The sequence below is a fragment of the Oncorhynchus nerka genome, linkage group LG27 (genome assembly GCF_034236695.1).
Source record: "Oncorhynchus nerka isolate Pitt River linkage group LG27, Oner_Uvic_2.0, whole genome shotgun sequence".
Classification (NCBI taxonomy): domain Eukaryota; kingdom Metazoa; phylum Chordata; class Actinopteri; order Salmoniformes; family Salmonidae; genus Oncorhynchus; species Oncorhynchus nerka.
Window position 1 is genome coordinate 63,565,442 of NC_088422.1, and position 12,655 is coordinate 63,578,096.

Consider the following 12,655-nt stretch of genomic DNA (forward strand, 5'->3'; position numbering starts at 1 on the left):
TTGTCATGCGACCTGGAAATGTTAAATGAAAGGGAATAAAGTGTGCTTTTAAATGCCAACCTTGAGAAAGTACAATGAAAAACGTGGCTCCTGCTTGGCTGTCTGCGCACTTACAATGTGTGGCACGTCACTGCCGATAGCTTATGAGACAGCGTTGTCTTAGTGCCTTGTCAAGCTTATTTTAAACAACCCACTAGTAACAAACGTACAGTGATGCAAGTTTAGTATATGTACATTCAGGTCATAACCCCTTTGATCTAAACGTGCTCGTAAAAATGGCGAGCAACAACAGAGTGCATTTTATTTGGTGTGTCATGGGAACGTTCATGTGTATGTATAGGATTGTGTCTATGTATACTGAACAAAAATATTAACACATGCAACAATTTCAAAAGATTTCACTGAGTTGCAGGTCATATGAGGAAATCACTCAATTGAGAGCAAAATATTAGGATGGTGTTCCTAATGTTTGGTATGTTCTGTGTATATGAAAGAGTCTAGAGTCGCGTGTGTGTTTATAGCAAAAGTGTGCTGGACTGATGCTGTGAAGGCCCATGGCCAGTCCCTGTCGGGCTGTGCAACCTTGAGCTGGTTAGCTTGGGTCAGTGGACAGAAGGGCTCAGCAGGGTCTAGCACTGAATCACTGAAGACATATTGAGAGGAGGGGGATGGGACTGGTATAGGAGGGATGGGACTGGGATAGGAGGGATGGGACGGTGAGGGAAGGGACGGGACTGGGATATGAGGGACGGGACTGGGATATGAGGGACGGGACTGGGATATGAGGGATGGGACTGGGATTTGAGGGATGGGACTGGGATTTGAGGGATGGGACTGGGATATGAGGGATGGGACTGGGATATGAGGGATGGGACTGGGATATGAGGGATGGGACTGGGATATGAGGGATGGGACTGGGATATGAGGGATGGGACTGGGAGAGGAGGGATGGGAGGGATGGGACTGGGAGAGGAGGGATGGGAAAAAGAGGGATGGGACTGGGAGGGATTGTTGTCTTCACAAGCTGTGTCAGAAAAGGACAGAAACTGTAGTATAATATATGCCATTTAGCAGATGCTTTTATCCAAAGTGACTTAGTCATGCGTGCTTACATTATACGTATGGGAATCAAACCCAATACCCTGGTGTTACAAGCACCGTGCTCTATCAACGGAGCTACAAAAGATGGAAACACAGGCTACTATATGTAAAAAACAAAATGTCCCCCCATCGGACTCCTGGCGGTTTCCTACCATATACAATAGACATTTTTATGCTTTTTCATACTATGGTATTTAAAGAGATTGAACTGGATCTTAAGCACTTAGAAATGTGTAACATATTTTACGAATTGCAGGACATAACATAAATGGATGGTATTGTACACAGTTTATTGCGAAACATTTTCAGGGACCCATTTTGGCTCGTGAGCGCTACTTTCAAATCTACTGGATGAAATTATACAAAACCCATGTAACACATCTTTAAGTTCCTGTTTTTGTACATTGGTTTTGCGTCTAAGATAAGTGAAATCTGCTAACATTACAATTACTTCATATATTTCTTTAGATTGACAGTTTTCCTCTGTGAAATGATTCAGTCTTAGTCATAATTTACGTAGTGACTATTCTTTTGAAGTAGTGTTTTTTTCAGGCTATTGGACCATGTATTGGGGTACATTCATAGTTCAATTTCTTTGAGGAGATAGGCCTACAGTATGTGTATTAGAGGTCGACCGATTATGATTTTTCAACGCCGATACCGATTATTGGAGGACCAAAAAACGCCAATACCGATTAATAGGACGATTTTTTTTTTTACATAAAAAAATCATGTATTTGTAATAATGACAATTACAACAATACTGAATGAACACTTATTTTAACTTAATATAATACATCAATAAAATCAATTTAGCCTCAAATAAATAATGAAACATGTTCAATTTGGTTGAAATAATGCAAAAACAAAGTGTTGGAGAAGAAAGTAAAAGTGCAATATGTGCCATGTAAGAAAGCTAACGTTTAAGTTCCTTGCTCAGAACATGAGAACATATGAAAGCTGGTGGTTCCTTTTAACATGAGTCTTCAATATCCCCATGTAAGAAGTTTTAGGTTGTAGATATTATAGGACTATTTCTCTCTATACCATTTGTATTTCATTTACCTTTGACTATTGGATGTTCTTATAGGCACTTTAGTATTGCCAGTGTATAGCTTCCGTCCCTCTCCTCGCCCCTACCTGGGCTCGAACCAGGAACACATCGACAACAGCCACCCTCGAAGCAGCGTTAACCATGCAGAGCAAGGGGAATAACTACTCCAAGTCTCAGAGCGAGTGACATTTCAAACGCTATTAGCGCGCACCCCGCTAACTAGCTAGCCATTTCACATCGGTTACACCAGCCTAATCTCGGGAGTTGATGGGCTTGAAATCATAAACAGCGCAATGCTTGAAGCACAGCAAAGAGCTGCTGGCAAAACGCACGAAAGTGCTGTTTGAATGAATGCTTACGAGCCTGCTGGTGCCTACCACCGCTCAGTCAGACTGCTCTATCAAATCATAGACTTAATTATAACATAATAACACACAGAAATACGAGCCTTTTGTCATTAATATGGTCGAATCCGGAAACTATCATCTCGAAAACAAGACGTTTATTCTTTCAGTGAAATACGGAACCGTTCCATATTTTATCTAACGGGTGGCATCCATAAGTCTAAATATTCCTGTTACATTGCACAACCTTCAATGTTATGTCATAATTATGTAAAATTCTGGCAAATTAGGCGGCCCAAACTGTTACATATACCTTGACTCTGCGTGCAATGAACGCAAGAGAAGTGACACAATTTCACCTGGTTAATATTGCCTGCTAACCTGGATTTATTTTAGCTAAATATGCAGGTTTACAAATATATACTTCTGTGTATTGATTTTAAGAAAGGCATTGATGTTTATGGTTAGGTACACATTGGAGCAACGACAGTCCTTTTTTTGCGAATACGCACCACATCGATTATGTGCAACGCAGGACACGCTAGATAAACTAGTAATATCATCAACCATGTGCATTCGCGTAACAGGCAGGCAGGCTCCTCGTAGAGTGCAATGAGAGGCAAGTGATTAGAGCGTTGGACTAGTTAACTGTAAGGTTGCAAGATTGAATCCCCGAGCTGACAAGGTAAAAATCTGTCATTCTGCCCCTGAACAAGGCAGTTAACCCACCGTTCCTAGGCCGTCCTTGAAAATAATAATGTGTTCTTAACTGACTTGCCTAGTTAAATAAAGATTAAATAAAGGTGTAAAGAAAAAATAATCATAAATCGGCCAAATCAGTGTCCAAAAATATCGATTTCCGATTGTTATGTAAACTTGAAATCGGCCCTAATTAATCGGCCATTCCGATTAATCGGTCGACCTCTAATGTGTATATTTTAGTTACTTACAATTTGTGAGCAAAGCAGGATTATGCCTCTGAGAACTAAGGTGCTTTCCAGATGCTTGGAAAGTTCCAGTGTGTGAAACGCAATCTGTATGCAGAGGACACGTGTCGGTACCAAGCGTGCAGTGTGAGAAGTCTGAAGGGGCCTTCTCCCTCCATCAGCACCACTGTGTCACATTTCAATGCTTTTAATTTGGAAAAATCTCAAATGAAGCAGAGATTAAACTCATTTATATTTGCAGTCTGGAAGTGGCACTCCTGAATAAGCTTGTTTTGCAATTGGGCTTCTACTAGTTGAGATGCACATTTCTCATGCTGAGACACAAGCTACTGTTGATGTAAATTGCCTACCTAAATTGGAGGAGTTTTACTTGCAGGTGTTTTTTTTTTTTTTTTTCAGGAGCAATTTATTGTACTCATTCTTTTCATCAGCCTGATATGCGAGAGTAGCTAGACAAGTTGTAAAAGAGCGTTTATTCCAATTAGTGCGATATTTCTGACTGATGTTTCTCTCAATGTATTGATGTTATTACTTTAGTAGCAGCATATGGAGAATGTGTCTGACAAAGTAAATATTTCAGCTCTCCTTCAGACAGTAGAGCCTTGGGTATATACTGCACTATTAAATAAGACCATCATTACTCTAAAAGAAAACAAATACGGAAAAAGAAACTCTCCATCTATCTCTTCCAATACACGTCTTCCTCTAACCCCAGTCAAAATGTTAAGTGTTTTGTTTGTGTTTATACAGTATGTCTGTTCACACATTTACTGAGCATTGAGGTGGCATTATGAGAGAACGCTTGGTCAGTGTTTCCTGGCTGTAGTGTCCTCAGTGTGTTGTCCCTCCATCTGCTATGGCCCCAGTTACCCCGGGAGCTGGGGGGACCCTGGCCCAGGACCTAGGGCCCAGTGCCAGGTGCCAGCAGGCAGGAACATGAGGCGTTAATTGAAGCTTAACCTGTCTTATCCAGTGTTTTAAGAAGTTCCAGTACATTCTGCTGTCCTATTGAAGCGTTGCTTTTAACCTAATTACCCGCCAGGGAAGTATAGTGGTGGGCTGGAGAGAGAGAAGATATTTCCTGCATTATTTCAAACCAAATCAAAGTTTATTTGTCACGTGCGCTGTATACAACAGGTACCTTACAGTAACCAATAGTGCAAAAAAAAGGTGTGTGTGGGGGGGGAGTAAAGAAATAATACAACAGTAAAAAGACATTTGAAAATAACAGTAGCAAGGCTATATACAGACACCGGTTAGTCAGGCTTATTGAGGTAGTATGTACATGTAGGTATGGTTAAACTGACTATGCATATATGATAAACAGAGTAGCAGTAGCGGAAAAAGAGGGGTTGGCGGGTGGTGGGACAAGGTGCAGATAGCCTGGTTAGCCAATGTGCGGGAGTACTGGTTGGTCGGGCCAATCGAGGTAGTATGTACACTAATGTGAATGTATAGTTAAAGTGTAGTCCCGGTAACCATTTGGTTACTTGTTCAGGAGTCTTATAGCTTGTGCTGACCAACCTGCCAGTTGGTCAGCACATGCCCGGGCACACGTCCTGGTAAGACTTGGCATTCCGGTACTGCTTGCCATGCGGTAGTAGAGAGAACAGTCTATGACTGGGGTGGCTGGGATCTTTGACAATTTTTAGGGCCTTCCTTTGACACCGCCTGGTGTAGAGGTCCTGGATGGCAGGCAGCTTTGCCCCAGTGATGTACTGGGCCTTACGCACTACCCTCTGAAGTGCCCTGCGGTCGGAGGCCGAGCAACTGCCGTACCAGGCAGTGATGCAACCGGTCAGGATGCTCTCGATGGTGCAGCTGTAGAACCTTTTGAGGATCTCAGGATTCATGACAAATCTTTTTAGTTTCCTGAGGGGGAATAGGCTTTGTCGTGCCCTCTTCACGACTGTCTTGGTGTTTGGACCATTGTAGTTTGTTGTTGATGTGGACACCAAGGAACTTGAAGCTCTCAACCAGCTCCACTACAGCCCCGTCGATGAGAATAGGAGCGTGGTCGGTGCTCCTTTTCTGTAGTCCACAATCATCTCCTTAGTCTTGGTTACGTTGAGGGATAGGTTGATATTCTGGCAACACCCGGCCAGGTCTCTGACCTCTATAGGCTGTCTCATCGTTGTCAGTGATCAGGCCTACCACTGTTGTGTCGTCTGCAACTTAATGATGGTGTTGGAGTCGTGCCTGGCCATGCAGTCGTGGGTGAACAGGGAGTACAGGAGGGGACTGAGCACGCACCCCTGGGGAGCTCCAGTGTTGACGATCAGCGTGGCAGATGTGTTGCTACCTACACTCACCACCTGGGGGCGGCCCGTCAGGAAGTCCAGGATCCAGTTGCAGAGGGAGGTGTTTAGTCCCAGGTTCCTTAGCTTAGTGATGAGCTTTGTGGGTACTATGGTGTTGAACGCTGAGCTGTAGTCAATGAATAGCATTGTCGCACAGGTGTTCCTTTTGTCCAGGTGGGAAAGGGCAGTGTGGAGTGCAATAGAGATTGCATCATCTGTGGATCTGTTTGGGCGGTATGCAAATTGGAGTGGGTCTGGGGTTTCTGGGATAATGGTGTTGATGTGAGCCATTACCAGCCATTCAAAGCACTTCATGGCTACGGACGTGAGTGCTATGGGTCTGTAGTCATTTAGGCAGGTTGCCTTTGTGTTCTTGGGCACATTGCTTGACTCAAAGCGAGCATAGAAGTGATTTAGCTCATTTGGTAGGCTCGTGTCACTGGGCAGCTCATGGCTGTGCTACACTTTGTAGTCTGTAAAAGTTTGCAAACCCTGCCACATCCGACGTGCGTCGGTGTAGTATGATTCAATCTTATCCCTGTATTGACGCTTTTCCTGTTTGATGGTTTGTCGCAGGGCATAGCGGGATTTCTTGTAAGCTTCCGGGTTAGAGTCCCGCACCTTGAAAGCGGCATCTCTACCCTTTAGCTCAGTGTGAATGTTGCCTGTAATCCATGGCTTCTGGTTGGGGTATGTACGTACAGTCACTGTGGGGACGACGTCCTCGATGCACTTATTGATAAAGTCAGTGACTGATGTGGTGTACTCCTCAATGCCATTGGAAGAATCCCGGAACATGTTCCAGTCTGTGATAGCAAAACAGTCCTGTAGTTTACCGTCTGCTTCATCTAACCACTTTTTTTATAGACCGAGTCACTGGTGCTTCATGCTTTAATTTCTGCTTGTAAGCAGGAGGATAGAGTTGTGGTCGGATTTACCAAATGGAGGGCGAGGGAGAGCTTTGCACGTGTCTCTGTGTGGAGTACAGGTGATCTAGCATTTTTTCCCCTCTGGTTTTTTTATTTCCATCTTCATTTCTTTTTTTCTTTCTTTACTTCTTTCTCTCTTCAAATGGTTCCTTTGTGTTGTGGAGCAGAATGCTAATGAGATATGATTTCCATTGCCGTGTTTTAGAAGCCGCTGCTCACAATTAATCAGCAGAGATATCTGTGAACCTCTTTACCCCCCCCTCTCCCGGATTCCTCTGATTAATGATAACGAGGGTGTTGAGAAAAGCCTGCTTTTTCCGCCCAAACAAAATGGCTTCCAGCCTTCTCTTCTCTGCCTGCGTCAGGCTTCCCGCCGGGTCATCTAAAGGAGCGTTGCCTCTGATGAACAGCCCCCTCCTGTGAATCACAAGATGTTCTATTCTAATGGCTCAGGGATTTTAATCATTTAACTCAAGTGATATGATTCACTCTGTTTACAAATCACTTATCTCTGAATACATCTCCCGGGACTCAGCGAAGCTGAGGCGGAAATGCAATTGCGGCAAATAGAAGAGAAAGTAAGCATGATCATTAGATCAACGTCATTCTATCCTGAAAGATGATTCCTTGAAAGATTCACAGGTGTATGACAGGCAGTTGTATCATATGCAATCCTTTCACCTTATGCCATAGCTGTGAGGTTTATTCATGTAACTTACTTCTGAAGCAGAGGCACTGCTTCTCCAACGCATCTGTGACAATGTTTCATGCACACACCAGTATCCTGTTATTGTTCATGATACTCCAGTATTCTGCTTTTGAGTTCACGCATATAAACATCATATCCCGTTTACATTAACCCGAAAAAGCTTGTATCCCGGTTATGTGAAACCAGGGTAAGATGCCTGGAATATGCTGATCTTAGACGGGATACTGTGGCATGTAAACATATTATTTTATTTACTGGTGTTTTTCTCAGTCTGCGCAGTGTGATGATGTTTTCATCTGATTATCAAACAAATCACTTCAAAAAGTAGGCCACCTGCGCAGTTCCATTCCACATAATAATTCTAGCATAATTTATTGACCCCTAATTTATACTGCTTCTGCTTATCATTTCCGACATTTGGTAGGACATTTGTTTGTCAACTATAATTAGATATAGGCAGATTTTCTTCTGTCATAACTTGTTGCCCTAGAAGACTAAATAAAGTTGTGCTCACCAGAGTAATGTAGAATGCATGCACTAATCTAGCTAACACCGGTAAAGTTCTCTATTTGGTTTAGGGACCTGGAGAAAATGCAATAACTCAAACAGTGGAAAGATTGGTCCTGTGCAAAATGGCCATTGTCATCAGTTTAACCCGTTTTAATGAAGTAAATGAAAAGCTGAGAAAACAATGAAACACGTTTCTAATAAGACTTCACTTCATCTTGGGCGCATATTTTACGGTATGTGGTTAAAACAGTCTGCTTGCTGCATAAGCGTCAAAGATAACACAATAAGCACCCATTCACATCTTCTCAAGAGATGCTGAAAGAAAGAGATCATATTTCTCCACTCCTGTTCCCGAGACACCAGCATTTTACTGCAAGAAATGCATAATTCTGCAGGAGTTATTATATTACTGTACATGTGAGAGGTTATAGGCCTACAGTCAGTGTCCAGATTTCAGTTACTATTCCATTTCACCCATACAAACTTCAATTAGGAATATTCTGTTTATTCACAGATACAGGGATACCCGGGAACGGGATATCAAAGGTTCATGTAACACACAGGTTATCCAGAAATAAGAGCTACTATCCAGAATACTGTGGTCACTGATACTCCTGATTTAATAGGGCCAACCCAACTACAACAAAATCAGTAGTTTATAACCACTCTAAAGATTACCACTGTTCAAACTGCTATAATGACAGGGTACGGTGAGGTATGTTTCATGGTTCACCTCTCATCACTCTTTTATTCGCTCAAAACACGTTATCTCCTATTCACAGCTTTACTTTACAAGCGGAGCAATTTTCACTGCAATGTATTATACCAGAGATAACAATTCAGTATATTATTGTGATTGTATTATATACTATTAACTGAATTTGTATTTTCCCCTGCAGTTGAGTATGTTCACCTTTCCTATCTCTTTCTCTCTGTGTTCCAGGGTCCCATTGATAATGACACGGTGGTCCATGTGGCCCTGATTGCTGAGAGCCAGAGGTATGTGATGGGAAAGATAAATAGAAAACTGTGGGTGGTAGCTATGTGTCTCTGAGATTAGAGAATAGTACAGTTGAAGTCGGAAGTTTACATACACTTAGGTTGGAGTCATTAAAACTCGTTTTTCAACCAAACTATAGTTTTGGCAAGTCAGTTAGGACATCTATTTGTGCATGACACAAGTAATTTTTTCAACAATTGTTTAAAGACAGATTATTTCACAAGAAAATCAAAAGAAATCAGCCAAGACCTCACAAGTCTGGTTCATCCTTGGGAGTAATTTCCAAATGCCTGAAGGTACCACGTTCATCTGTACAAACAATAGTTTGCAAGTATAAACACCATGGGACCACGCAGCCACCACACCAACATAGAAATGACCGTACCTTGGTGCGAAGAGTGCAAATCAATCGCAGAACAACAGCAAAGGACCTTGTGAAGATGCTTGAGGAAACAGGTACAAAAGTATCTATATCCACAGTAAAACGAGTCCTATATCGACATAACCTAAAAGGCCACTCAGCAAGGAAGAAGCCACTACTCCAAAACCGCCATAAAAAAGCCAGACTACGGTTTGCAACTGCACAAAGGGACAAAGATCGTATTTTTGGGGAGAAATGTCCTCTGGTCTGATGAAACAAAAGTAGAACTGTTTAGCCATAATGACCATCATTATGTTTGGAGTAGAAAGGGGGAGGCTTGCAAGCTGAAGAATCCCATCCCAACCGTGAAGCACGGGGGTGGCAACATCATGTTGTTGGGGTGCTTTCCTGCAGGAGGGACTGGTGCACTTCACAAAATAGATGGCATCATGAGGGAGGAAAATTATGTGGAAATATTTAAGCAACATATGAAGACATCAGTCAGGAAGTTAGAGCTTGGGCACAAATTGGTCTTCCAAATGGACAATGACCCCAAGCATACTTCCAAAGTTGTGGCAAAATGGCTCAAGGACAATAAAGTCAAGGTATTGGAGTGGCCATCACAAAGCCCTGACCTTAATCCTATAGAACATTTGTGGGCAGATCTAAAAAAGTGTGTGCGAGCAATGAAGCCTACACTCCTGACTCAGTTACACCAGCTCTGTCAGGAGGAATGGCCCAAAATTCACCCAACTTATTGTGGGAAGCTAGTGGAAGGCTACCCAAAACGCTTGACCCAAATTAAACAATTTAAAGGCAATGCTACCAAATATGAATTGAGTGTATGTAAACTTCTGACCCACTGGGAATGTGATGAAAGAAATAAAAGCTGAAATAAATCATTTTCTCTACTATTATTCTGACATTTCACATTCTTTAAATAATGAGGTGATCCTAACTGACCTAAAACAGGGATTTTTTACTAGGATTAAATGTCAGGAATTGTGAAAAACTGAGTTTAAATGTAGTTGGCTAAGGTGTATGTAAACGTCTGACTTCAACTGTATGTGTACGTGTGCGTGAGAGAGTCTGTGGTAGTTTAGAAAGCTGGTTGTTTTTCCTCCCTTTCTCCTTCTCTCATCTGTGGTGCTATTGCACTGTGCACATTAAGTGACTGGCCAGTGTGCAGTCTTCATCTATTAGCACCCTAATTTAGCTGTGGAGCCTGTTAACCTGTCCTGCTGTTCCAATCAGATGGCAGGTTTTCCTCAGCAGCTAACCTAACACTCTGCCTGCTCACTTCCTCCAAGCCTTTACCTAATGCTTGTTTCAGAGGATTTTTCAAGGTGTAGCTTGTACAAAACCATATAACTTTAATCATGAAACCCTTACTGAACCTTCTCTCTGGCTAGGACGTGTAGACAAACTCTGTGTGATTATTTTCCTCTGCAGTAGAAGTGACCATCCCCCACCTCAGCCTGCCCCTATTGTCCAGTGGCAGAGGCCAATTCACACCAATGTGTTAGGGACTAGGTTGTCAGGGGAACAGATTCAGCTGACCTGGCCAGCCAATCAATAGCCTAGCCTGGGAGCAGGCAAACCCCACTCTGCCTCTCAACACTTCAGTTGTTTCCAGGAGGAGAAGAGGTTGAAACAACCTCTGTAAACTCCCGTCCTACACATCAACTCACAGTTGAACCTTTCCACATATATGGACAATCCTTCTTCTGGACTCCCTGACTGGTGTTTTCGTGTGTCTTTGACCATAAAATCACTATACATTATTTTTTATTTTATTTCACCTTTATTTAACCAGGTAGGCTAGTTGAGAACAAGTTCTCATTTGCAACTGCGACCTGGCCAAGATAAAGCATAGCAGTGTGAACAGACAACACAGAGTTACACATGGAGTAAACAATTAACAAGGCAATAACACAGTAGAGAAAAAAAAGAGAGTCTATATACATTGTGTGCAAAAGGCATGAGGAGGTAGGTGAATAATTACAATTTTGCAGATTAACACTGGAGTGATAAATGATCAGATGATCATGTACACTACAACACTTTCAGTAGTCTATCCTCCTTCTTGTTTCCTGTGTGTCTGTTTAGTAATAAACGTGTATTCTGTACATCTGTCTCCTACTGGTATTTACGTCCTCTAACCGGCACCTCTATCGGAGTCCACCACCAGTTGGTGGCGCTCTTTTTCATAGCTAATGTACTTTTGGCCACCCAGACTGTTGGGCTTCCTAAACAGTCCCGGCTATGTAGCCTAACAGTGTGTTGTGTTGTGTTGCAGACTGCAGGTGTTCCTGAACACCTATGGCATCCAGACTCAGACACCCCAGCAGGTGGAGCCCATTCAGATCTGGGCCCAGAAGGAGCTGGTCAATGTGAGTTATACCACAGAATGAAATATGAGTGATATTCGTCACTATCTTTTTTTAAACCTTTATTTAACTAGGCAGGTCAGTTAAGAACAAGTTCTTATTTACAATGACGGCCTACCGGGGAACAGTGAGTTAACTGCCTTGTTCATGGGCAGAACGACAGATTATTACCTTGTCAGCTCGGGGATCCGAGGCTACCTGCCGCCCCAAATGGGTAACACCACATCTTGACCTTAGGCCTGCTGCGAGCCCAAACGTTGGTCATTAAATGCTCACTGCAAGGAGAGACGATTGTGCAACGTTCTTGTCCATTTTCTGAAGGTAGGTAAATACACCTGATTTTAGAAAGCAATGAACAAATCAGTCAATTACCTAGATGTCCAAGGCCATCTATCAATATGTCAGCCGAGCATATGGGCTTAGTCAATTCATCTGACTGTCAATCTTCCATGTTCTATTAAGAAATCCCTCTTGGTTGCTTAATCAGTCAAAGTGAGGCTGGAGATTGGTCCGTGTGATTTACCAGTTGACCTGTGACTTGATCAATATGGCATTCAAGTCTTAAAGTATTACTTTATTGTAATGCGTATTGAAAAGCATTGGCCTTTCCCAATATATTAATTCATCTTAGAAAGGTCTGCCTCTGCTCTTCCTCCCTGTTGTTGGGCATGTAGTAATGCAGCAGTGGATTGGGTAGGTGTCACGAGCCAGGACGAGCAGCATGCTAAATATTAAATCCCATGCGTTTTGAATCTGTTAAAGGCTGGGCCACCGCTCTGCATTGCGTCGCTCGCTTCATCTCTCTCTGCCGTTCGATTGTGTTTCCAACAGCTGCTTGACAACAGGAGAGCGGCAATTACGTCCAGCAGCATGTTATTTATCTCAACCCAGGTGGCACAGCAACAGCGCTGCCAAAATAGCTTCCATTTGCCTCGGTGATGCCTCCCCAACCCTTCTGCATGTCTTTTGACCCATCTCCCAGCGATCATGTCTATAAAAGCCAATGGGTC

General features: G+C 42.8%; 1 protein-coding gene across 3 annotated transcripts in view; it reads left to right on the plus strand.

The window, feature by feature from the left end:
- Positions 1–12,655, plus strand: part of LOC115112130 (phosphorylase b kinase regulatory subunit beta-like) — an 82,193-nt gene that overhangs the window by 49,244 nt on the left and 20,294 nt on the right. For all 3 annotated transcript variants that reach the window (XM_029638952.2, XM_029638951.2, XM_029638953.2), the window contains 2 exons: positions 8,838–8,893; positions 11,555–11,648. In XM_029638952.2, coding sequence (XP_029494812.1) covers positions 8,838–8,893; positions 11,555–11,648 — 150 coding nt within the window. The remainder of the gene's footprint in view (positions 1–8,837; positions 8,894–11,554; positions 11,649–12,655) is intronic.